Source organism: Oncorhynchus keta, chromosome 1 (assembly GCF_023373465.1).
Source record: "Oncorhynchus keta strain PuntledgeMale-10-30-2019 chromosome 1, Oket_V2, whole genome shotgun sequence".
NCBI lineage: Eukaryota > Metazoa > Chordata > Actinopteri > Salmoniformes > Salmonidae > Oncorhynchus > Oncorhynchus keta.
In genome coordinates, this window is record NC_068421.1 from 61,699,774 (window position 1) to 61,725,642 (window position 25,869).

A 25,869-nucleotide genomic window follows, 5' to 3' on the forward strand; every position below is an offset into this window, starting at 1 on the left:
ATACAGCAGGACACATTACTGCAAAGCGTTAACTGAGTCTTTCAACGCTACCTGACAGAGACTCATGATCACAGAAAGTATGAGTTTAAAAGTGTGTAAAGAACCAGAGACAATTATAGGCCCCTCCAGTAAGTTGTACTGACCATTCAAAGTTGGTGATGTACTGGTAATTGCTCTGGCTGCAGATGTCGATGATCTTGGTGAGCAGCTCATCTCGGTAAGTGGTTCCCTCAGCCTTGTCGACGTGCAACATCAGCTTCTTCACTATCTCCATCAAGTTCTTCTTGGACACCTGGGAGGACACAAATAGTCCATGGAGAAAGAGAGGCATGGGGCAATCAGAAACTGTACTGTGACCAGTACGTAGCTAGATGTACCGAGGCGTTACTGAAATGATCTAGCGTCACATTCCAGCTCAGGGTTCATCCGTACTACAATGGTGGATATTGGTCGTCCGCCTGCCGCTAACTAGGGGTGTTTACGGTTCACATTCGTACCAGGGACTTCAATTCAGTCCGCAATGTGAATCCGAAAAAAAATACAAAAATGGCATAAAATATATAAAACACTAGACCTATAGGCTATGCCTACTGCGTTGTAGGTCTATGCCTCAACTAAATCTGAAAAAACATTTCAGGATATTCTCTTAAAACAACTAGAGCCTATGCGTACGTTGTAATTATAATTATAATCTTAAATTGCCACATTTGAAATTGTCCTTTTGTGAGGTGCTGTCAAAAACGAGTTCTGTACTAATAATAACGTAAGAATTAAAACTTTATAAAATAGACGAGTGTAGGGAGTCGATAAACCTGATTTTGAGGATCCTCAATCACCGTTTAAATCTCCAGTTTGGGAACATTAGATTACAATGGCGATGGACAGAGTTGTGGACAAAACGTTACCATTATGTCTCCACGCTCAACGAGAATCACCTATGCAGCAGTCTGCAGACTCCTCAAATATAGTGCATTCTGAAAGAATTCAGACACCTTTACTTTTTCCACATTGTTAAGTTACAGCCTTATTCTAAATCCTCATCTACACACAATACCCCATAATGACAAAGTGAACACAGGTTTGATTAAAAAAAAGCAGAAATATATCTTATTTACATAAGTATTCAGACCTTTGCTGTGAGACTCAAAATTGAGCTCAGGTGCATCCTGTTCCAATTGATCACGTTTGAGATGTTTCTACAACTTGGAGTCCACCTGTGATAAATTCAATTGATTGAACATGATTTGGAAAGGCACACACCTGTCTATATAAGGTCCCACAGTTGGCAGTGCATGTCCGAGCAAAAAGCAAGTCATGAAGTCGAAGGAATTGTCCATACAGCTCAGAGACAGGATTGTGTTGATGCACAGATCTGGGGAAGGGTACCAACAAAAAAATGTCTGCAGCATTGAAGGTCCCCAAGAACACAGTGGCCTCCATCATTCTTAAATAGGAGAAGTGTGAAACCACCAAGACTCTTCCTAGAGCTGGCCACACTAAACAATCAGGGGAGAAGGGCCTTGGTCAGGGAGGTGACCAAGAACCCGATGGTCACTGACAGAGCTCCTCTGTGGAGATGGGAGAAACTTACAGAAGGACAACCATCTCTGCAGCACTCCACCAATCAGGCATTTATGGTAGTGGCCAGACAGAAGCCACTCCTCAGTAAAAGGCACATTACAGCCTTTGGAGTTGGCAAAAATGATAAAAAATAAGATTCTCTGGTCTGACGAAACCAAGATTGAACTCTTCGGCATGAATGCCAAGCGTCACGTCTGAAGGAAACCTTGCACCATCCCTACGGAAAGGCAAGTTGGTGTCAGAATCATGCTGTGGAGATGTTTTTCATCAGCAGGGACTAGGAGTCTAGTCAAGGTCGAGGGAAAGATGAACAGTGCAAAGTACAGAGATCCTTGATGAAAACCTGCTCCAGAGCGATTAGGACCTCAGACGAGGGCGAAGGTTCACCTTCCAACAGGACAATGACCCTAACCACACAGCCAAGACAACACAGGAGTGGCTTCAGCACAAGTCTCTGAATGTGCTCGAGTGGCCCAGCCAGAGCCCGGACTTGAACCCGATTGAACATCTCTGGAGACCTGAAAATGGCTGTACAGCAACGCTCTCCACCCAACCTGACACAGCTTGAGAGGATCTGCAGAGAAGAATGGGAGACACTCCCCAAATACAGGTGTGCCAATCTTGTAGTGTCATACCGAAGAAGACTATGCTTTAATCGCTGCCAAATGTGCGTCAACAAAGTACTGAGTAACAGGTCTGAATTCTAATGTAAATGTAATATTTCAGTTTATTTTTAATAAAATGTGCAAATTTCTAAAATCCTGGTTGTGCCTTGTCATTATGGGGTAATGTGTGCAGATTCAGGGGGGGAATGATTTCATCAATTTTAGAATATGGCTGTAACGTAACAAAATGTTGAAAAAGTCAAGGGGTCTGAATACATTCCGAACCCACTGTATTTTGACACATTTATACCGACATCACCCCAGTATACCGGAGCAAGACAAACTCAAAGAAACAGCACCCCTCTGCATTAAACCAGAACTTGGCAGCTGATTCTGACCAGGCCAAAGAAATTACAAGCGTGCTAGGTAGGCTATGTTTAGATTTTTTACAGTCGGATATGCACCCCTTCTCAGTGATTTGAGAATAGGGGGTTTCAGCACCTCGTGAAAAGTACTTGAGCCACATTACGAACTTACCTCGTGCACCTCAGCAAACAGGTAGTACTCACTCTATATAAGCAAGCCAAAGTTTTCAATTAAGTGGCCAGTGCACCCTGTGTTGCGCTTAACAGTGACCGCCCATCACATTAACCAGGAGTGGGAGATGTACCGCGCTACAGATACTCCCCCTTTATGAGAGTCACAAGCACACATCTGGCACTGTAGGAGGCAGTGCCATGGTGCGCTCATAAGCAAGATAGAAGTAGACATTTACCACATACAACTGGGGAAAAATCCACTTGAACAGCCCTCCAATTGGCAAATACTAGTGGGAAACGCATATATTTCTCCCACATGGTGACCTCTGACATTAACTGCTAAGGAAATGGGCTGGTTAAAAATGCAACAAAACATTTTTTTAAAGCTAACTTTATAATTTAATTAGAAACATAAGTGGTGTAAAGTACTTCAGTAGTTTTTGGGGTAACTGTACTTCACTATTTACATTTGACAACTTTTACTCCATTTTCCTAAAGGAAATGTCCATTTTACTCCATACATTTTCCCTGACACCCAAAATTACTCGTTATATTTCGAATGCTTAGCAGGACAGAAAATGATCCAATTCACACACTTATCACAAGAACATCCCCGGTCATTCCTACTGCCTCTGATCTGGCGGACTCACAAAACAGAACATCCCCGGTCGTCCCTACTGCCTCTGACCTGGCGGACTCACAAAACAGAGAACATCCCCGGTCGTCCCTACTGCCTCTGACCTGGCGGACTCACAAAACAGAACATCCCCCGGTCGTCCCTACTGCCTCTGACCTGGCGGACTCACAGAACATCCCCGGTCGTCCCTACTGCCTCTGACCTGGCGGACTCACAAAACAGAGAACATCCCCGGTCGTCCCTACTGCCTCTGACCTGGCGGACTCACAAAACAGAGAACATCCCCGGTCGTCCCTACTGCCTCTGACCTGGCGGACTCACAAAACAGAACATCCCCGGTCGTCCCTACTGCCTCTGACCTGGCGGACTCACAAAACAGAGAACATACCCGGTCGTCCCTACTGCCTCTGACCTGGCGGACTCACAAAACAGAGAACATCCCCGGTCGTCCCTACTGCCTTTGACCTGGCGGACTCACAAAACAGAGAACATCCCCGGTCGTCCCTACTGCCTGACCTGGCGGACTCACAAAACAGAGAACATCCCCGGTCGTCCCTACTGCCTCTGATCTGGCGGACTCACAAAACAGAGAACATCCCCGGTCGTCCCTACTGCCTCTGATCTGGCCGACTCACAAAACAGAGAACATCCCCGGTCGTCCCTACTGCCTCTGACCTGGCGGACTCACAAAACAGAGAACATCCCCGGTCGTCCCTACTGCCTCTGATCTGGCGGACTCACAAAACAGAGAACATCCCCGGTCGTCCCTACTGCCTCTGACCTGGCGGACTCACAAAACAGAGAACATCCCCGGTCGTCCCTACTGCCTCTGACCTGGCGGACTCACAAAACAGAGAACATCCCCCGGTCGTCCCTACTGCCTCTGATCTGGCGGACTCACAAAACAGAGAACATCCCCGGTCGTCCCTACTGCCTCTGATCTGGCGGACTCACAAAACAGAGAACATCCCCGGTCGTCCCTACTGCCTCTGATCTGGCGGACTCACAAAACAGAGAACATCCCCGGTCGTCCCTACTGCCTCTGATCTGGCCGACTCACAAAACAGAGAACATCCCCGGTCGTCCCTACTGCCTCTGATCTGGCGGACTCACAAAACAGAGAACATCCCCGGTCGTCCCTACTGCCTCTGATCTGGCCGACTCACAAAACAGAGAACATCCCCGGTCGTCCCTACTGCCTCTGATCTGGCGGACTCACAAAACAGAGAACATCCCCGGTCGTCCCTACTGCCTCTGACCTGGCGGACTCACAAAACATCCCCGGTCGTCCCTACTGCCTCTGACCTGGCGGACTCACAAAACAGAGAACATCCCCGGTCGTCCCTACTGCCTCTGACCTGGCGGACTCACAAAACAGAGAACATCCCCGGTCGTCCCTACTGCCTCTGACCTGGCGGACTCACAAAACAGAACATCCCCGGTCGTCCCTACTGCCTCTGACCTGGCGGACTCACAAAACAGAGAACATACCCGGTCGTCCCTACTGCCTCTGACCTGGCGGACTCACAAAACAGAGAACATCCCCGGTCGTCCCTACTGCCTTTGACCTGGCGGACTCACAAAACAGAGAACATCCCCGGTCGTCCCTACTGCCTGACCTGGCGGACTCACAAAACAGAGAACATCCCCCGGTCGTCCCTACTGCCTCTGATCTGGCGGACTCACAAAACAGAGAACATCCCCGGTCGTCCCTACTGCCTCTGATCTGGCGGACTCACAAAACAGAGAACATCCCCGGTCGTCCCTACTGCCTCTGATCTGGCGGACTCACAAAACAGAGAACATCCCCGGTCGTCCCTACTGCCTCTGATCTGGCGGACTCACAAAACAGAGAACATCCCCGGTCGTCCCTACTGCCTCTGATCTGGCGGACTCACAAAACAGAGAACATCCCCGGTCGTCCCTACTGCCTCTGATCTGGCGGACTCACAAAACAGAGAACATCCCCGGTCGTCCCTACTGCCTCTGACCTGGCGGACTCACAAAACAGAGAACATCCCCGGTCGTCCCTACTGCCTCTGATCTGGCGGACTCACAAAACAGAGAACATCCCCGGTCGTCCCTACTGCCTCTGATCTGGCCGACTCACAAAACAGAGAACATCCCCTGTCGTCCCTACTGCCTCTGATCTGGCCGACTCACAAAACAGAGAACATCCCCTGTCGTCCCTACTGCCTCTGATCTGGCCGACTCACAAAACACAAACGCTTCATTTGGAGTGTGCGCCTGGCTATCCGTAAATTAAAAAAATTCTAGAAAATTGTGCCATCTGGTTTGCTTAATATAAGGAATGTGAAATTCTTTTTTATATTTAAAACCAAATACTTTTACTTAAGTAGGATTTTACTGGGTGACTTTCACTTGTCAATTTCTACCAAGGCATCTTTACTTTTACTGAAGTACGACAAATGGGTACTTTTTCATGATAGCTGTACTTTTAGTTTATGGTTGACGCAGCTTGCTGGCCATTAGTTATTCAACATTTCACAACGAGTTAAAAATCACATGAATGCATCCAATTGGTTTTTACGACTTCACAACTGGTAAATTCCCACGACCCACATGGTTACAGACGCAGCATCAGAGTGAAAATAATACTGGCACAACAGACAATGCCAGGAACATTGTGAATGCTTTACAATACGAATGGCATTTAAAAATGTCATTAATTTAACCTTAACCCCAAATCCACAATACGTCCCGAACTGTGGGTTTGGTGAACTGTTAACTGCTAACTCTAGCAGGCTTGAAACTGCACATGCATGTCACACGCCAAACTCCACACATTGGAACAATGCTGAAACATCAATCTATGGGCGAGTCAGTGCCACTTTTACATTGTTGACTAAATCAACATGAAAGAAAATCCATCTTGCAAATTCAGCAGGCTACGATGTGAAAGAAGCTTTTAGAAGTTCTGTCTTGCTTTTATTACGTATAGTGAATACCATCTTTCACAGCACCTTCTTACCCACTCCTATCAATTAAATCATTTTAGAACATCAGTTTTACTCTGTGTTTACTTTCAAATACATCCAGTCATTACTAAATATGTAATGTGATAGGTATTTATTTTAAAATCTGTCTCTTCCCCAAATAAAGGGCATGATGACGCAACAATTGCGAGGGGGGGAATTTGATTTCACTGGTCCTCAACTCACAGCTCAGACTTCACTCAGGATAAATGCAGTTAGCCTACACCGGCGCAGGTTAGATCTGAAGCATTCGTTGCCATATAAATTCACCTGGCTAAAAGGTGAGCCAATTTCATGTTAGCGGTTATCCCAAGTTGAACTCAGAGTTGTCCAAAGTTACCTCCTCAAACCAGGTAGGTAGTATACCCCCCTGGAGTAATTAGGCTATCAACAGAATCAGGGATGTTCTTGAGCTAAAGACATTTCCCCATGAGTAGATCGAAAAATGTTGTATTGTGCGGACAGGTGCAGTGAAATCTGTTGTTTTACAGGGTCAGCCTTAATGGGTGGAGTAAATTAGGGTTAAGTGCTTTGCTCAAGGGTACCGACAGATTTTTTTCAACTTATCAGCTCAGGTATTCAAACCAGCAACCTTCTCGGTTACTGGCCCATCACTCTAACCGCTAGGCTAGGTATAGGTGTGGTGAAGACATGGGGTTAGGGTAAGTGTGTTTTCAATGACCATGTGCTATGACAGGTAGCCTAGTGATTATTGCATTGGGCCAGTAACCGGAAGGTTGCTGACAGGGTAAACATCTGTCGTTCTGCCCCTGAGCAAGGCAGTTCCCCGGGCGCCGAAGACGTGGATGTCAATTAAGGCCCCCCGCACCTCTCTGATTCAGAGGGGTTGGGTTAAATGCGAAAGACACATTTCAGTTGAATACATTCAGTTAGACAACTGACTAGGTATCCCCCTTTCCCTTATCCGCACCATGCCGTAGAGCAGGTCTAGAGCCCTCAGGCGGATGGACTCGTCCTTGTCATCCAGACACTGCAAGATGAGGTCCTTGTGGGACTGGACAGACTTGGGATGAGTCTTCAGTATCTTGGACATGGCCAGCAGGCCCAGGTACTTCACTATGAACAAAGACAACACACTCAGTGGCCAGGGCACTATACACTGGGCCTTCTACTCTACTTCCCTATGCACTAGACTAGAGGTTGTGCACTATGGAGACTGTACTACAAGCCATACAGCATGCCTTTACACTCCGCAGTAGACATTATCTTATGGCTATAGCCTGCCTACCTCCCTGTCTTAGAGCACAAGAGGTCTATTGGTCACCCAAAATATCTTGAACAATCTATGTCTCTTTGGCTGTCTTCAATATCCCCTCTCAGCCACTTAAACCTCACTGATTACATTACTGTAGGCCCTATTCTAAATGGCTCTCTTACATAATATGACTGTCTACACAGTATAGTATACAAAACGTGCTGTCTGACTGACTACCTGATATTTTCACATACATTAAAACAAAGAAAAGGAAAATACAAAGAAACAAAACGATGGAGAACACATACACGAGACAACATATACACATGGACGTTTCGTTTTTTGGCACCAACTTGAGTCCTAGGTATATGTAGCCATTATGCAATAATCCAATAATATTTTTGTGTTGTTGCTGAATCAGGCATACTATAACAGCCAATTATTATCTGGGCTGTTGATATCTCAGGCGCAGATAGCTGCATATCAGGTTTATGTGTGAATGTGACCTTGAGGTGAAGTGATGTTGTGCAGATACAGGTTTGGTTTCATCAGAGCAGGGCAGAAGAAGCCCTGTAAACACTATGATGTTTGAGACTAAAGTGGTGTCAAATGTGAGCAAGGGGGGGGTTAGAGCCTGTTTATGTTATGAGCCTACCTAGCGAAACAGACGAGAACTCAAATGAAAAACAAGACATAGCTGCCAACGTATATATCTGATCTACACACAACCTACTAAGGGGCCCAGATAACTCGAATCACCAGCTGCATCAACATAATGATCGTAGATGGTTTATTAACTTACTGTTAGCCATAACCTGTTAGACCAATGAGTGACTTATCAAATATACTGAAAGTTTTAAAATTAATAGCCTGATGAAGTAGAGATGTATAAATGAATGAAGACAAAACCCTACCTTTTGATGCAGTCACAACTGCAACTATGTGCAGTGAAATGTAAAACAGCCCCCTGTGTGGGACCATGATCAAAATGTCGAGTTATCCAGAGTTTGGGATCTAGGTTGTTGGAAGCTAGATGGGTGGCTACTCAGAAACACACAGACAATGAGAGAATGACACACTGCAGGCATTGACAGAGGGCTCACAGTTCTGGTCCGAGTCTTCAATCAGGATTCGCAGTTTCTGGACACAGAGCTAAGGATAGAGAGAAGGGAGGAAGAGAGGGGAAGGGAAAGTGCCATTACAATCAATTCAGGTCCAGTGTTAGTAATATAATTTGGGCACCGCAACTGTTTTGGGCAAAAAGTGACCGTATATCCCAGCTGATGTCTTTGTACATTAAATAGATGTATCTAGACATGTTAGGAGCTATAAAATCACACATTTTATTCAGTTGCACTAGCCTGTTTGATTGGTTGTTGTTCATCTTTTGAAAAAGACTTGTGTATGGTAAAAACAAAGAATTAAAAAAGATTCATGGTTTAAACATGCAACGTCATCAAATTGGAGTGGAAAGGGTTAACATCATTAGCTACAAGAGAAAGTGTGGGCATGACAGCTGAAACTTACCTGAATACTAGCACTGTGATTTGGCATCCCGGAGGACAGGGAAATCAACACTGCAACAGAGGACAACGACAATCAGATCCTGCTGTGACAACAACTCAACAAACTTGTCAAAAACAACTTATCACGAGCTGCAATCTTAAAAGCACAGTGATGTTTTTCACTTCACATAAAACAAACCGCATAGTCAACACAACCTCCTCAGTGGCACATCACAGGCACAAAAAAAACAACTGCCCACGTTGAAGATTATAGACATAGCACAGAGAATATTGTGTTTTTATTATGACTGTTTATGAGCCAGAAATAACTGGGCTTGCCCACATCTTCAGTTAGCACACAAGCTTCAAAAAGAGGGATCCCTACACCCGGCACACAGACTAAAATGTACCTACAAAAAGAAGTGAGAAGACGAATACTGACCTGCTATTACAGTGTTGACACATTCATATAGAAGTGACATAGCAGAGGTACTGTGAGAGAGGAAGAAGGGGTAAGAAAATGAGTAGGGCTAGACAGAAGGTCATTATTTTCATCAGACAACATTTTGTTATAGGGATTGAACAAAACACCTATTGGTTGGATCTGTGTGTGTGTGTGTTTTACCTGTGGATGAGGTTTGTTAGGGGCTCAATCAGCTTCTTCCCCAAGCGAGGCTCCAGGGGTGTGAGGGCACCAAACTGAAACACACACAAACACACTATTGGCGCAACACCTCTCCATGTTGTGATACTTGGCAATAATTTGTTACTGACACACATTCATTCCCACAGCTCCCTGTTCACTCACCAGCTTGATGATCTTGATGAGGACCCAATTGTTGGTGGAGGAGGTCATGAGCTTGAAGAAGAGCGGGGCAAGAGACAGGTAGTTCTTGGGGTTTCTCCTGGCTAGCTCACAGATGACATTAACAGCCGCTGACTGGACCCCTACAGGACAGAGGCATCACACAGGGAGTGTTGAGATGAGATCAACAAAATCCATGCTGAAGGACATTATGATACGAATGAGGTGAAATGCATTCAAATCGTTTGAAAAAGCTTCCACCAGTTAAGACACAAAATTCCTTAGTTATTGCATAATTTATGATTCAAGGTGATAAAAAAACCTGTCTGGCCCCAACCAACAGAGGAGTAGGTAGGTACTAGGTAGTCTATCTCACCAGGGTCAGGGTCTTCCAGTTTCTCCTTCAGCCTGGGGAAAGCAGGGCGCAGAGACTCTGGGTACTTCAGGAACACCTTGTACATGATAAGTACGGCCTTCTTCCTGATGTACGGCTTTGTGTGGGACATCTGCAGCACAAGCAGAGATAGGTCAGAGAAGCATGAAACAGACAAAATGTGTAAAAAGAACTTGAAGCTGAGAATGTGACTCACAAGAGTCATGATGTCATTGGCCAGGTCCCGAGCCAGGTCAGGGGTCACGAAGCAGGAGAGGCCAGTGAGAGCCACACCAGTGTCGTACTGGTTAGGACTGCTCAGATCCTGAGAGAAAAAAATTATGAAAAAGAGAGAGAAAGCAAAAGAGGAGAAAGAAATAGAAGGAGAGGGGAGGAAATAGCAGGTATCAGAGCTGTTCTTTAATCAGAGACAGGCAGGCCAAAAGTCAGGGGAAAAAAGCAACACTAACCTTTCGGATCTGATTGGTTGTCAGCATGATGACATCAGTGCTCTCATGAAAGCACTGGGAGGCAGCCAGGTAACCAATTCTCTGGAGGAAAAAGCACATGTTAAACCTCTGACCTAAGGCAAATTCAATCTTGAGTAGAACATTCTCAAATACCAACATTATAGAAGCACATTATTTCACTTTTTCACCTTGTATGTGAATTTTGAGGAACTCATGACTTCCACGATGTTGAATGCAGCCCAGCTGACGTCATAGCCCAGCATCTGTAACTGTTAACACACCAGGGGAGAGGGCATTGAACATCCACTACGCTGTCCCTGTGGACAGTGAGAGCTAAATGCATTATCAAAAAGGGCTTTTCCTGAGTACGGCAGTATTCAAAGTACATGCTATCAAGTGAAAAAGTATGCAGAGTAGGCCAAGGATATATAGCTAGTGTTTTTGCTTGCGCATCTCTGTGCTGTTCAATGGGAGGGAAGTTTCAGTGAGAGCAATTTCAGTGATGGCAGTTTTAGCGAGGGGTGCTGGTCTGTGGTCTTACGTAGGTGAGTTTGCACACAGCATTGGCCTTGACAGCAATGTTGTCCTGCTTGAGCTCCTGCTTGATCTCATCAATGCAGGTGGAGATGTACTTAGCCTGAGAAGAGACAGAGGAATATCAGACAGAGCAATGACAACCTCCACATGATACTTTACTTTCCTCTTCTGGTTGACCTCCGTGAAACAGTTTACAAATAGTCTAAGAGGAGAAGTCCTAAGGTCATTTGAAATGTCATTAATTGTATACATCTATAAAATAAAGGATAATCAAACAGAGCTTCTGATCAGAAATGTTTTAGGCTTTTTCAGTCTACGGTTGAATGGGTTTTATTCTGAACTTGGAATGAAAGAATAAGTAGTGAGTAACCTTTAATTCAAGGTTTTATTCTACATTTATCTGCTACACAGAGACTGTTTAGCATGGTTAGACTTTCTGATAGAGCAGAGTAAAACATTGGTGGAACAGAACCTTGGAACACACACACAGAGAGCTCTATAATACAAGTGTGCTGGTCATGTGTCTGCAGTCATGAGACAGTGGACAGGGGGAAGAGGGAGGGTGGCTTGTACTCTAGGCTGCAGAGCATGGACACACAGGGCCATGCTCTGAAATCACCAGAGTGCTCTCCTATCACATTCTGACTCAACGACCGATTCAGATCCTATTGAATTAATTGGAATAGCTGTTCTACAGCCAAGGCCTACATTGTGCTAGCACTGCAGGTTCTCCAGGAGGTACAGGGAGAGACCTTCTCAGACAGTTCTTCTTCCAGGGACAGGATAGATAGAGATATATATATATACACACAAAAAAATATATTTACCTTTATTTAACTAGGCAAGTCAGATAAGAACCAATTCTTATTTACAATGGAGGCCTACCCCGGCCAAACCCTAACGAATGCTGGGCCAATTGTGCGCCGCCCTATAGAACTTCCAATCACGGCCGGTTGTGATACAGCCTGGAATCGAACCAGGGTCTGTAGTGACGCCTCTAGAACTGAGATGAAGTGCCTTAGACCGCTGCGCCACTCAGGAGCGCACAACATCCCTGTTAGTGTTACATATTATTGTCTTCTACAATTTAATATCAGTTGCATTGTGTGCCTTAACACCTTTTTAGATTTGCTTCCCTTTTAAATGACGGCGTGACTAAGTAGAATAGGTTTGGCTGTATTATATCCCTACATGTATAAAGCAAAGAGTCCAGGTCTGGAGAGAACACACACAAGGCATTAATATTTCAGTGAGCTGTCCACTGTTGGCTGGGTATCCAACACCTTAACTTAGTAAGCATGGTTAAGTTACACAAAAGGGACCACATTAGGACCTGAATCACAAGATCATGGTTTAGTACAGTGGTCAAAGATATCATGCTTTGTCGGTCTGGCTAAGCAATGAAAAAGCACATGACAAAACATTTACTTTCTTTTGCCAGATACCTGACTGGGAAAAGAATTATTCAGTGGCCACCATAGCTCTGTGGAATCCAGCAGCAGCTATCCATTTATTTTATTTTATTTAACTAGGCAAGTCAGTTAAGAACAAATTCTTATTTATAATGACGGCCTACCAAAAGTAAAAAGCCCCCTTGAGGGGATGGGGGCTGGAATTTAAATATACAAATAAATTTAATAAAAATATAGGACAAAACACATCACAACGAGGGAGACAACACTTCATAAAGAGAAACCTAAGACAACATAGCATGGCAGCAACACATGACAACACAGCATTGTAGCAACACAACAACATGGCAGCAGCCCAACATGTAGCAGCACAAAACAGGGTACAAACATTGTTGGGCACAGACAACAGCACAAAGGGAAAGGTAGAGACAACAATACATCACACTAAGCAGCCACAACTGTCAGTAAGTGTCCATGATTGAGTCTTTGAATGAAGAGATGGAGATAAAACTGTCCAGTTTGAGTGTTTGTTGCAGCTCGTTCCAGTCGCTAGCTTGCAGCGAACTGAAAAGAGGAGCAATCAAGGCGTGTATAAAAATAAACCAAGACTTAAAATGGTAGAACAGGTCAACTCACAATGTTACACCTAGGCCTAAATCCCATTCCCAATTCAACATTGGTCCAGCTCACTCTTCTGCAATAAGAGACTCCCTATGTCCTAGCTACTGAATGGCATATTTTTTTGAATGGTAGCAATACATCGAGCCTAACAGCATAATAGTCTCCACTAAGTGACATAATTTCCTAAAATTTTTAAATCGGTTTAAAACTAAGGAATTAATTCTGGAGCAACTTCCACCTCCATATCTCATTCAAACAGTGCCCTCTATTGGACAGACTATAGACCAACCCACTGTCACCCTCTGTGATGATGCTGATTTTTTGATGATCTAATTTGCAGAACACAGCATCATTCTGAAAACACTGGTGTGACACCCATGAAGACAGGAGCATTTCCTACCATAAAAGCTGTCATATCACAGGGAACTTTAATCAACCGTTATGAGGCTGTTCCCTGTTATGGCAATACTTAATATTCATTTTTTTCCACACCACATTGGATGTCCTCTGATGTTGCTAACGCAGTATACAGAGCTAGTATAGTCTACAGCCATATCAATAAAGCATGATTATGAAATCTACAATTTGCATAAACCTAGCATCCGGTAATCTGCTGTCTGACTCTTCAGGAGTGTCACGTCACCTATTTCCCACAACTGTACAAACCAAATGAATTAAAATGGTGGCGAAAGTGTAGTAGTTTGGATAAAAGGACCGCTGTTCTTCCAGTCAGAAGAGTTGTGGATGAAGCATAATTGTGTCTACCTATGCAACGTTGTCACTGACTGACGCTGTAGAGCGAGGCCTACAAAATCGTCTAGACTTCGTTTACATGTCAATGTTTTTATTAATAGAATAGGAGATGAATATACACAAAGTGAACTCACTATATATAATAATAGAAAAATAGTGCTGAAGGAACATTTTTACGCGCATCATCCTGATCACATCAGCTGAGGTGAATAAATGTAGCTAACGTTACTGCCAGTTAGCCTCTTAGTTGTCAATTGCTAGCTAATTAGCTTCACCTGAAAGCAGTTGCCATGAGTAGTAAAAGGGTAGCGTTCCACAACTGGTAACAAGTAGTATTTCGTGCAAGACCCATAATATTTGAAGTGTCCCGTGTGGCTCAGTTAGCAGAATATAGCGCTTGCAACGCCAGGGTTATGGGTTCGTGTACCACAGAGGACCAGTACGAAACAAAAAGTGTTCTCTGGATAATACCCATCTGCTAAATGAATAGCTCGCTATGTAAAGTGGCGATGAAAACTGCTAATGTTAGCTTGCTAGCCAAATTACGATTATCGAGCAATTGCACATTGACAGTTACCGAGTTAACTAATGCAACCACGGAGTTGATATTAGGTTGCCTACTCAGTCCTGATTAACTTCATGACAAGACTTCTTACTTATTTAGCTATTTGGATAGCATACCGGGTAGACAGCTAGCATAAGGTTGGAATGGCTATCAAATAGGTGAGCTATTGTAGCTGGCTAACCTGAATGTTTAGCAATGAGATATGTTAAACATCGACTTACTGACAGTGGTAATCAGACATTTCCGAAAACACAGCTAATCGTTTTACCTCATCTTCCTTGTGATTCCTAATTCCACGTACTAAATCTTGAAGGTTTTTATCGAACATCCGATCGATGCTCCCTTTAACAATCTTCAAAGCCATGGCTGACTTTTTTCGCTTCTGTCCTCGGGGACAAAGCGCTTGGTCGAGGTCTTTTGGATGCTAGCCGGCCCGCTAGACAGTCTCTCATCCACCCGGATACCGTTTTTTCGGGATTCGTAATTGTTTACTAATCCCGGGCAGAGAAGGAGAAGCCAGATGGGGCGTACTATAACTGTGCAGACACACTGGCAGTGGATCCGTATAGGAAATGGCTGACAAAATGGCGTCTAATGTCAGCTGACTGTGTGTAATAATGTGGGATTCTCATTATGATAATCAAATGCAATTAAAGATATGCTTAGTACTCGGCTTGCAATGTTAATGCATGATCATTTTCCAGTTGTATTCTCTATACAGAATGCAATTCATCACCATGTCCACAGTAGCTCTTTGCCACAGCCAAACCAATGAGCATTAACTGCATGAACATTTTAATGTAAAAGGATGGCAATTACTCTGCTATTTAACTTGCATAAATGTATAATCGGTTATTTATAAACAATTTTACACCGCTGACCGCGTGCATAGGTCCACATTATTCACTGCAATTCATCTTCGCTAGATTCGTTACAAGTGTTGTAAATTACAACTTGTATGTATACATTTATTACACCCCAATCCAACTACATTTATGAGAATATGGGACTTCTTTGAAGCCTTCAATGACAGAAGTGTTCAGATTATGACCACAACGCTGAGATCTTGATTTAACTCAACTAAATATTTTACATCCCACTAAAAACACTTACATAGTATGTATGACAAACGTCAAATGGGCTCCAGCTACATGTGATCTGGACAGCTTGGATCAAGATAATATCATTTAGTCTGTACACAATGTGTATTATCCCATTCATTAGGCTAATTCTTGAAAGCAGATGGTAGAGGGAAAAACCAGATGACAGTGGATAATTCCACAGCATTCAGTAAATCAAAAGCAGATGCAATATCAGAAAACATAATTGTAAAAATAACAAAAAAACAGGTGGAACTTAATTGGAAAACATGTGATGTGGTTCCGTTCACTGGCTTAATATGTATATGGTGAGACTGGATTAATAAGAACAGACCAGATAAAAAAAATATATAAAAAGAAACTCACAAAAAGTACCAGACTCATACCTATCCACCATTAGCCTTTTCTAGGTTCTGTAGGCTTCAATATCATTCTCAAGCAAAGCCAATAGATGCCTTGACTAACGTGACAGTACAGTTACTTCAAAGCAGAACAAGACTCCTCTCCCCCTTCGATTTCCTGTTAGAAGTGCTAAAAATGGAATCTCTCATTATAAATACTGTATGAAAGACCAAAGTTAGAGTTCATGTGGCAGGAAAAAAAGCATGGTAGCTTGAGGGGGAGGAATTGGGGACGGGCCAAGGTGTCCTATAAAAATTGAAAAATACAATGGCGAACATCAAAGTGGTCTGCAGAGCGCCATGTATCTGGCACGAGACTAGTGAGCTTTCATTTTAGCTGTGGTAAACAATTGTATTCCATTTTCTTCAGCTCTCCATCGCTGTCGGTTCTGTTTCTGTAGAGAGAGCGTGGTGTGTTTCAGTGTTCGTCTGCTGCTCAGCAGGACTATCAGGACTTCGCCTACCATGGAGAAGAGACAAGACTTCAGAACTAGAGCCACATATACCGTTATGATGGTAGCAAAGTACCGATGAGTAGAGCAATATATTACCATGAATACTTTGAACAAATATTAGCAGAAATAAAGGAAGTACACAAAGATGTGACATAGGAGGCCGTTTACCTGTTGGGGCTTGAAGCCACATGCTCATCATTCACTTCCTGGACCGGAGACTTTGGGGTATCCTCCAACTCAGTGCATTCCTTTTTCTGGACTTCTGATTCCCCATTCACAGGTGTTACATCTGATGACAAGTTATGCAAAATCAATTGATTGGCTACAAATGAAGGACCTTTAATTTTGTTGTTACACACATTGAAAAATAAAGTCTATGAATTAATGCCATAGTGAACTTCTCCTTTAAGAGGGGTAATAGCCATAGGAGGAAAAACGGAAAATGTAAATAAGTCCATCAGTAAATACAGTAAATAAGTCCATCAGCAGTGATGGTAAAAGTTTTGGCTGAGAGAATTACCTGTGTTTGGTGTCTCCTTTCCATTCTCTTCCTGCTCCTTTCCCTCAGCTTTGTGTTTACTTGGCATTTCAGACTTGACCACAAACTGCCCCTTTAATTTGTTGTAGACCTGGCTGGCCTTTTCCATTACGTCACTGCTTGCTTTGTATCGACGGATCTTTAGTAACACAAACATCAATCAGAACAACATCAGTGGAGTTCAAAGGGTCCAAAAACAGGGGATGAGATATACACAGAGGATCTACACTGAAAAAAATATAAACGCAACATGTAAAGTTTTGGTCCCATATTTCATGAGCTTAAATAAAAGATCCCATAAAGATCTCAGATTTGCTTACATCCCTATTAGTCAGTATTTATTCTTCAAACAGATAACCCATCCACCTGACAGGTGTGGCATATCAAGAAGCTGATTAAACAGCATGATCATTAAACAGGTGCAACTTGTGCTGGGGACAATAAAAGGCCACTGAAATGTACAGTTGTCACAACACCACCACCGTCCACCAGCGCTGTTGCCAGAAAATTGAATGTTAATTTCTCTACCATATACCACCTTCAACATTGTTTTAGAATATTTGGGAGTAAGTCCAACCGGCCTCAACCACAGACCACGTGTATGTTGTAATGTCAATGTTGTGAACAGAGTGTCGCATGGCGGCAGTGGGGTGATGGTATGGGCAGGCATAACCTATGGACAACGAACAACTGCATTTTATCAATGGCAATTTGAATACACAGAGATACCATGACGAGATCCTGATTGTGAGGCCCATTTCTTCTTTTTAAGTGTCTGTGACCAACAGATGCATATCTGTATTCCCACATGATTAGGGTCAAATAATGGCCTAATAGATCTATTAAATCCATAGATTAGAGCCTTTCAATTTAATGATTTCCTTATATGAACTGTAACTCAGTAAAATCTTTGAAATTGTTGCATTTATATTTTTGTTCAGTATACAAGTTTAACTTTTATTAAGAGGTTCAGAGGGAAAGGCACCTTTTTAAGCGTGGCAATAACATCTGAGTTCTTCTGCAGGATGTGGCTGGTGACCGGCACAGCTTCCAGCTCCACCAGGGCCTGTAGACAGCGCTCTATGTCCTGCAGAACAGACAACACCATTGCAGTATTCTATGAGCAAAGCACACCTAATTGGTCAAATAAAAAATGTGGTTCCTCATGCTGCTTGTAAAATCACAACTATGTGACAATAACTTTTCTGTTGACAATGAAGGGAGCCCCTTATATGGTTACTCACTGGGTTGTCCACTTTCAGTGCAAACTTGATGTCAGCGTGGAGCTTCTGCAACTTTTCGTCTGGAGTTGGCTCTGTGTACAGACACAAAAGGACAAGGAGTGAGGACACAAAAAGTTTATATTACATGGCACTGTGTCTGACCAACCATTTGTCACAATTAGTTGTCATTATGCAGGGTTTCCAAATGGACACAGTAGATTGGTGGACTGAGAGTAACATTGAGCTCTGACCTTTTTTCTTCTCTGCTTTCCTCTCTGGAGGTCTCTCTGGTTTGCGTTTGGGCTTGTCAGGCTTGGACCTGAGGGAGAGAACTCAGTGATCTGTGTGCATTTATATTTAATGAAGATAACATCTAATGAGATCTGTGCTCTGGTCTTTTGTCTTGTTCAGCCATGTGCAATTTACCTCACTCGGGGCCTCTCCTCTGACCGCTGGGTTCGCTTTTCCTTCACATCTTTCTCCTTTTTGCCTTTACCATGATCCCTCTCTTTCTTTGTTCTCCCTTTCTTCTGGTTGTCTGAACGCTTTGCAGATGCTTTCACCTGAATGGGGGAGAAATACAATGTTCAACAAATCTATTCTAAAACAAGCAAATGTCCCCTCTTTACAGTCTTCCATGCTAGTTACCTCAGGTCCAGAGTCAGAGTCAGAGTCGGAGGGGGCGGGGATGGGGGGCGGTGGGGGTTTCTTGGACTTCTTCAGTGGGTGATCTACACCCTCATCTGAACTGTTTTCACCACTGCTCTTTCCCTTCTCCTTGTCCTTCTTTCTCTGCTCTTCTTCTTCCTTCTCCCTCTCCCGATACTTGAGGATCTCCTCTGCCTGCTCCTTCTTCCGCCGTTCCTCCAGCTCTTTCCGACGCTCTTCATCTCTCTTTTTCCAGTCGCTGACTCGGTCCGGCTCACTGTCGCTGTAGTACAGGAGACCATTCATATTGCACTTATTTATTGACAAAAGTCATTTATAATGTATTAACGGAGAGCAAAACCAATGTGGAACAGACTAGAGCGTTGCTGACCTATCACTGTCAGAGGAAGATGCCGGTGCTCTGACCGGGGCAGCTTTGGGTTTCCGTCCACCCCGAGGCTTTGGCGGAGGCTTCTCTGAGTGGGACAAATGGCAGAGAAGAGGGTTATGCAGTGACAAATACAGTTATCATTCACTGTCTGGGATACCAGAAATAATAGCCCTCACCTTTCTTGCGCGCTTGAGGAGTCTTCCGTTGAGGTGGCTGTGGCTCTGAGTCAGAGTCAGATTTGGAGCCAGACTGGGATTCTGATCCAGACAGAGCAGGCCGTGGCTTCTGATCCTCTGAATCACTGCCCCCTTTCTTCTTGTCTGACTGAGACCCAGAGTCGGAGTCCGACGACACCACCTACAGCATCCCAGAAAGAGAGGAAAGCATAATGAGAGAGCCAGTAATCACTGCGAAACCATAAACAGTGCTTTATCTATTCAGCTACCCAGGGCTGTTTGACACCCGAAGGGCATCCTTTCCTCACCTTCTTCCCTTTGCCACCTCCAGCCTTCTTCCCGGCTCCGCCACGGCCTGCTGCTGCCTTCTTCTCTGGGGTGAAGTCCTACAGGGGAAAACAAACAAGACACCATCAAATTAACACCAAGTTATCATGCTGGTGTATAACATACTGTATTGTATGTGTCAACTGACCTGGTCACTGTTCTTCCCAGAGTCAGAGTCAGAAGGGGATGGGTCTGGCTCCGAGGGTGAGCCACTCTCCTCTCCATCCCGGTCACTGGACGAACCCCGGGTCTTCTTCACAGGGGGCCGCTGAATGAGCGATAGAAAAGAGATGTAATATTATGACAGATGCATATCTAAGCAACAGCAGTTGTATGGTTGGAATTAACATCCAAAAATACAGAAATGATCATTTCGCAGTCACCTTGGCAGCAGGGGCCTTCCTCTTCACCCCTCCTCGATCCTCACTTCCTGAGTCAGAATTTACTTCACTTCCTGAATATGCTTTCCTGGGCACCACTGCTTCCTCGTCATCTTCTGCCTCACTTCCTGCTGCACCGTCATTAGCTTCACTGTCAGACGAGCTGACAGGCTGGGGAGTGAATGAAGAGATAATGCCCCAACATAAGTGTTTGTTGATAGACACAGATGTGATAGAATGCTGACCAAACAGATAATACCACCAACAGGGAGCTGTATAGTATGGTAACTTTGGCAAAGAGTCTCTGACCTAAACAGATCCTAAGTGTACAGAGAAAAAAAGAAACCAGGGATAACAGCACTCAGTTGTAGTTGGTCAGTATTACAGAAACAGTATCAAGTTGGACTTCTGAGGATATTATGTACTTACTGCAGGAGCACTGTATGAGGCGTGAGGGTTGTTTTGGATTTCACACAAGCCCTCATTGAAGCCCTTCCTTTTATTAGGTTTCCCATAGCGCTCGCTGTACTTGTCATATGCAAAAAGGTCCTTTGGTGCAAGGAATGCTCTGAAGAGAGAGCATGATTTGTTAAGACAATGCTATATACGAGAATGTAATTCTAAGTCACTGAATTAAAAGATGATACTTGACACAGCCACACTCCCTGCTTTCAGGGTAACTGACACACCGGGTTTCTGCATGATGTAAACGACATGTACTGGTAATGAACTACAATACTGAAAGGGATCTTTTGCCACCTAGTGGTGGTTTAAGAATAGTTCATCTTCCATCTTGTAACACAAGTGCTGTATGATCAAAATGAAAGACTGAACTTCAACACACAATTGACCTAGATCACTTCAGACATAAACCAGTAACAAAAAACACATGAATAAGTTTCAAAAGGTTAAAATTAGTTCAAGAAGATACAGTGCACCAACAAACAGGGAGGATACATCTCCACAGAAATATGAGTTATGATACTTAAAAAACAACATACAACACATTAGGTATCCGGGGACAACAAAAACAAAACCAACTGGAATAGAAATGCAAATCAACAACATTCCTGTTTGCATCACTGTCTCAATATTTTTGCAGAGACTGCAGAGTCTACAGTCAATCACGGACTACAAGAAGAAACCCAGCCCAGTCACGGACCAGGATGTCTTGCTCCCAGGCAGACTAAATAACTTTTTTGCCCGCTTTGAGGACAATACAGTGCCACTGACACGGCCTGCAACGAAAACATGCGGTCTCTCCTTCACTGCAGCCGAGGTGAGTAAGACATTTAAACGTGTTAACCCTCGCAAGGCTGCAGGCCCAGACGGCATCCCCAGCCGCGCCCTCAGAGCATGCGCAGACCAGCTGGCCGGTGCGTTTACGGACATATTCAATCAATCCCTATACCAGTCTGCTGTTCCCACATGCTTCAAGAGGGCCACCATTGTTCCTGTTCCCAAGAAAGCTAAGGTAACTGAGCTAAACGACTACCGCCCCGTAGCACTCACTTCCGTCATCATGAAGTGCTTTGAGAGACTAGTCAAGGACCATATCACCTCCACCCTACCTGACACCCTTGACCCACTCCAATTTGCTTACCGCCCAAATAGGTCCACAGACGATGCAATCTCAACCACACTGCACACTGCCCTAACCCACCTGGACAAGAGGAATACCTATGTGAGAATGCTGTTCATCGACTACAGCTCGGCATTCAACACCATAGTACCCTCCAAGCTCGTCATCAAGCTCGAGACCCTGGGTCTCGACCCCGCCCTGTGCAACTGGGTACTAGACTTCCTGACGGGCCGCCCCCAGGTGGTGAGGGTAGGCAACAACATCTCCTCCCCGCTGATCCTCAACACGGGGGCCCCACAAGGGTGCGTTTTGAGCCCTCTCCTGTACTCCCTGTTCACCCACGACTGCGTGGCCACGCACGCCTCCAACTCAATCATCAAGTTTGCGGACGACACAACAGTGGTAGGCTTGATTACCAACAACGACGAGACGGTCTACAGGGAGGAGGTGAGGGCCCTCGGAGTGTGGTGTCAGGAAAATAACCACACACTCAACGTCAACAAAAACTAAGGAGATGATTGTGGACTTCAGGAAACAGCAGAGGGAACACCCCCCTATCCACATCGATGGAACAGTAGTGGAGAGGGTAGCAAGTTTAAAGTTCCTCGGCATACACATCACAGACAAACTGAATTGGTCCACTCACACTGACAGCGTCGTGAAGAAGGCGCAGCAGCGCCTCTTCAACCTCAGGAGGCTGAAGAAATTCGGCTTGTCACCAAAAGCACTCACAAACTTCTACAGATGCACAATCGAGAGCATCCTGGCGGGCTGTATCACCGCCTGGTACGGCAACTGCTCCGCCCTCAACCGTAAGGCTCTCCAGAGGGTAGTGAGGTCTGCACAACGCATCACGGGGGCAAACTACCTGCCCTCCAGGACACCTACACCACCCGATGTTACAGGAAGGCCATAAAGATCATCAAGGACATCAACCACCCGAGCCACTGCCTGTTCACCCCGCTATCATCCAGAAGGCGAGGTCAGTACAGGTGCATCAAAGCTGGGACCGAGAGACTGAAAAACAGCTTCTATCTCAAGGCCATCAGACTGTTAAACAGCCACCACTAACATTGAGTGGCTGCTGCCAACACACTGTCATTGACACTGACCCAACTCCAGCCACTTTAATAATGGGAATTGATGGGAAATGATGTAAATATATCACTAGCCACTTTAAAAAATGCTACCTTATATAATATTACTTACCCTACATTATTCATCTCATATGCATACGTATATACTGTACTCTATATCATCGACTGCATCCTTATGTAATACATGTATCACTAGCCACTTTAACTATGCCACTTTGTTTACTTTGTCTACATACTCATCTCATATGTATATACTGTACTCGATACCATCTACTGTATGCTGCCCTGTACCATCACTCATTCATATATCCTTATGTACATATTCTTTATCCCCTTACACTGTGTATAAGACAGTAGTTTTAGAATTGTTAGTTAGATTACTCGTTGGTTAACACTGCATTGTCGGAACTAGAAGCACAAGCATTTCGCTACACTCGCATTAACATCTGCTAACCATGTGTATGTGACATAAAATTTGATTTGATCCAATAAAGCAGTGGTTCTCAAAGTGGGGCCCTCAGACCCAAGATACTGCAGGAGGGCCGTGGCCAGATATCAAAATATATATTTTCATGAATATTACTAACAGACTAAACAAATGTTGGCCAAGGGATTCACTGAATAAGTGTAACACAATAAAATGTTATCAATCTACAATTGATGTTCTGAACCCTGGGCAACATGTGCCTGGGAGGCTCACATGGATATTGGTATTCACAGTACTCCCCTAGTTATACATTTTTCGACTCAATACTTCTTATATTAATGAATTAAAATTAAAATTAAATTATATATATTTTTTACATAATGCACTGTAATGTAAGCTTTCAAATAGCAAAGTTCTCTCTGCCTCATGGTAAAGCATGCATAAAAGCACAATATTAGCTTTAAAGCTACAACAAAAAAATCTCTGCCCCATGACAAAATGTGTAGAACTGCAGGATATTAACTTTAAAACGGCAAAATCTTCTCTCTGATGCCAAGAGATGGCCCTTTAATATGTTCCTTCCCAGGGCTCAAGACTTGGTTAGTATGGCCATGCACTGCTAGACTGACGACTCACACTAAATTATTATGTTGCCCTGTCGTTTGCTACATACTTACTTAATAGCGGAGAAGAAACTATAGTCTGTGGGGGTGGCATAGCGTTTGGCCAGAGCAAGTGGTCTTGCGGGGAAAATGCACTACCAAAGTCTTAGTACAACTCCTTGTATGCTATTTTATCTCACTCGAGCTTGTGTTCTGATTATGATGGGGTCCCTAATGAATTTGCGATCACAAAAACCTTGAGAAGCCCTGCAATAAAAGGACCTTAATGAGAATGAAGTATACCAAGTTCATCCAAAGAAATTCCTGCTATTGTAAATCAATGAGACACAGCACTTACGTTTCATGGGTCCCAAAGAAGAAGATGGGGACTTTATTTGGAGGGGGTTTAACTGCTCCATCTGCCACATCCTCAATCTAGGAGAATGAGAACCACACAACCAAAAACTAATTGTGAGAGAAATCCAAATTAGGTACAGGAGAGAATATATTCACTGCTCTTTGTAGTCTGATCCTTAAGTCAGGTTGGGCAAGTGAGGAAAGGAAGGCTGGAAGTAATTTATTAATATTTTGGTTGTCTGGACCCCTCACTCCAGACAGATACCTTGATTGGTAGAATCTGTAGAATGTTCTAATCACTGCCAAAAACATCCCGGGGGCAAGTGAAAACGTCACATCAAAGTCATGCATTTCCAGAAAATAGAATGTGTTTACACTGTACCAAAAACTCACCTGGTTAGTTAACTATAGCTCGGATATTATTTTATAGGGTAGCAAGTCTAAAAAGTTGTAAATCAAGAAGGCTTCATCTTCAATCAATCAACACACACCAAAAGTAAAGTACAGGTACTGTAGCTACTTAGCGATGCCTTTTTGGACAAAATACGTGCACAAAAGACAAACATGAACGCCATTCACAAAGTAGTCTGGTTATACTTTTCCATAGATGGTCCCGCAAACAGATTGCTAGGATTTAAAAAATATATATAATAATAATAAACTGTTATATATAGTTCCAAGTACGAGGCAAGGCTAGCTGGCTATATAATATTAGCTATGTCTGTCACTGACAAGGATGCACAGCGAAACTCCAGCGTCCCCTTCGCCCACCCCCCTTCACACTGGCTGCTACTAGCTTACCCTGGCTGGCCAGTGGGGGTACCCCTTCATTTTAGCGAAGACCAGGTCTCCGGGTTGGAAATTGTGCGGCATTGTCCTGCTCTTCTGTGCAGCCTTTACTTTCTTCTTTAGCGAACTCTGGGTGTCTTTATGTGTCGCTTCTTTGCCGTTTTCAGGTCGACATGAAACCTGCGAAACGATTACGCTTGCTAGCTGGAAAGCTAGCTTCCAAAAGCGCGAGATGAGGCGGTTTTAGCTTCATAAGAATAGCTTCCGCTAACTTTGATTATCCGAGCGGAAATCCCGCCTACTGGCCACTATAATTGGTTTAATTTCTTATCACTCCATTCTTCAAACCAATCATATTCTACAATGTGTACACTGTAAATTCGACATCGTTTTCCTAATTTGAATCTGACCACTAATTAGAAAATGCATATTAACATCAAATCAAAAGCTTTGGCTCCGAAGTAAAACATTTATTTAATAAATATCTGTCTTCCACAACATATAACTTGTTGTTTGTGATTATTGTATGTTTTTTAGTATGAATGTTGTCTTGACAAACAGATAAAGAGAACAGGAAATCGACCGCAGTCACAGAGTAAAAATATGGGGGTGAAAGTGAGAGGGTACGTTCAGGTACCCCTGCTAGAACTTCATTTCGGCTGCTTGTCCTTTGTTATATAGAAATTATTTGACTGATGTGTGCCACAGAAAGTATTTGACTCTAATGACTAAATTAAGGAAATTAAAAAGGGGGGATTTCT

The 25,869-nt window shown here is 43.9% G+C and overlaps 2 protein-coding genes and 1 long non-coding RNA gene across 9 annotated transcripts in view; all 3 read right to left on the reverse strand.

Annotated features, from left to right (window-relative positions):
• The window catches only part of LOC118390055 (AP-3 complex subunit delta-1-like), a 33,923-nt gene extending 18,698 nt beyond the window's left edge, over positions 1-15,225 (reverse strand). The window contains exons 1-13 of one of the 6 annotated variants that reach the window (XM_035780253.2): positions 14,884-15,225; positions 11,269-11,364; positions 10,916-10,996; positions 10,728-10,808; positions 10,475-10,582; positions 10,261-10,390; positions 9,888-10,027; positions 9,705-9,778; positions 9,522-9,571; positions 9,102-9,151; positions 8,678-8,726; positions 7,290-7,435; positions 144-292 (exon numbers count right to left, since the gene is read on the reverse strand). In XM_035780253.2, coding sequence (XP_035636146.1) covers positions 144-292; positions 7,290-7,435; positions 8,678-8,726; positions 9,102-9,151; positions 9,522-9,571; positions 9,705-9,778; positions 9,888-10,027; positions 10,261-10,390; positions 10,475-10,582; positions 10,728-10,808; positions 10,916-10,996; positions 11,269-11,364; positions 14,884-14,979 — 1,250 coding nt within the window. In that variant the 5' untranslated portion in view covers positions 14,980-15,225. The remainder of the gene's footprint in view (positions 1-143; positions 293-7,289; positions 7,436-8,677; positions 8,727-9,101; positions 9,152-9,521; positions 9,572-9,704; positions 9,779-9,887; positions 10,028-10,260; positions 10,391-10,474; positions 10,583-10,727; positions 10,809-10,915; positions 10,997-11,268; positions 11,365-14,883) is intronic. The other 5 variants (XM_035780225.2, XM_035780216.2, XM_035780245.2 and 2 more) reach the window with 5 other exon arrangements.
• Positions 302-4,220, reverse strand: LOC127906186 (uncharacterized). 2 transcript variants are annotated; one of them, XR_008060580.1, is made up of 3 exons: positions 4,038-4,220; positions 3,879-3,984; positions 302-3,466 (listed from the first exon to the last, which is right to left on the reverse strand). It is a non-coding gene; the product is annotated as an uncharacterized LOC127906186 (long non-coding RNA). The 2 variants fall into 2 exon arrangements; XR_008060581.1 differs by lacking the exon at positions 302-3,466 and adding an exon at positions 3,546-3,670.
• A 168-nt stretch (positions 15,226-15,393) lies between the features above and the next one.
• On the reverse strand, positions 15,394-25,361 carry LOC118390077 (hepatoma-derived growth factor-related protein 2-like). The gene is made up of 16 exons (XM_035780275.2): positions 25,121-25,361; positions 24,321-24,397; positions 20,684-20,822; positions 20,258-20,425; positions 20,023-20,142; positions 19,856-19,933; positions 19,548-19,728; positions 19,372-19,456; positions 18,981-19,263; positions 18,759-18,895; positions 18,584-18,651; positions 18,354-18,424; positions 18,095-18,196; positions 17,092-17,248; positions 16,740-16,860; positions 15,394-16,576 (listed from the first exon to the last, which is right to left on the reverse strand). Exons 1-16 carry the CDS (start codon positions 25,190-25,192, stop codon positions 16,483-16,485), a joined length of 1,953 nt encoding a protein of 650 aa, XP_035636168.1. The 5' UTR covers positions 25,193-25,361; the 3' UTR covers positions 15,394-16,482.
• Between the last annotated feature and the right edge of the window lie 508 nt (positions 25,362-25,869).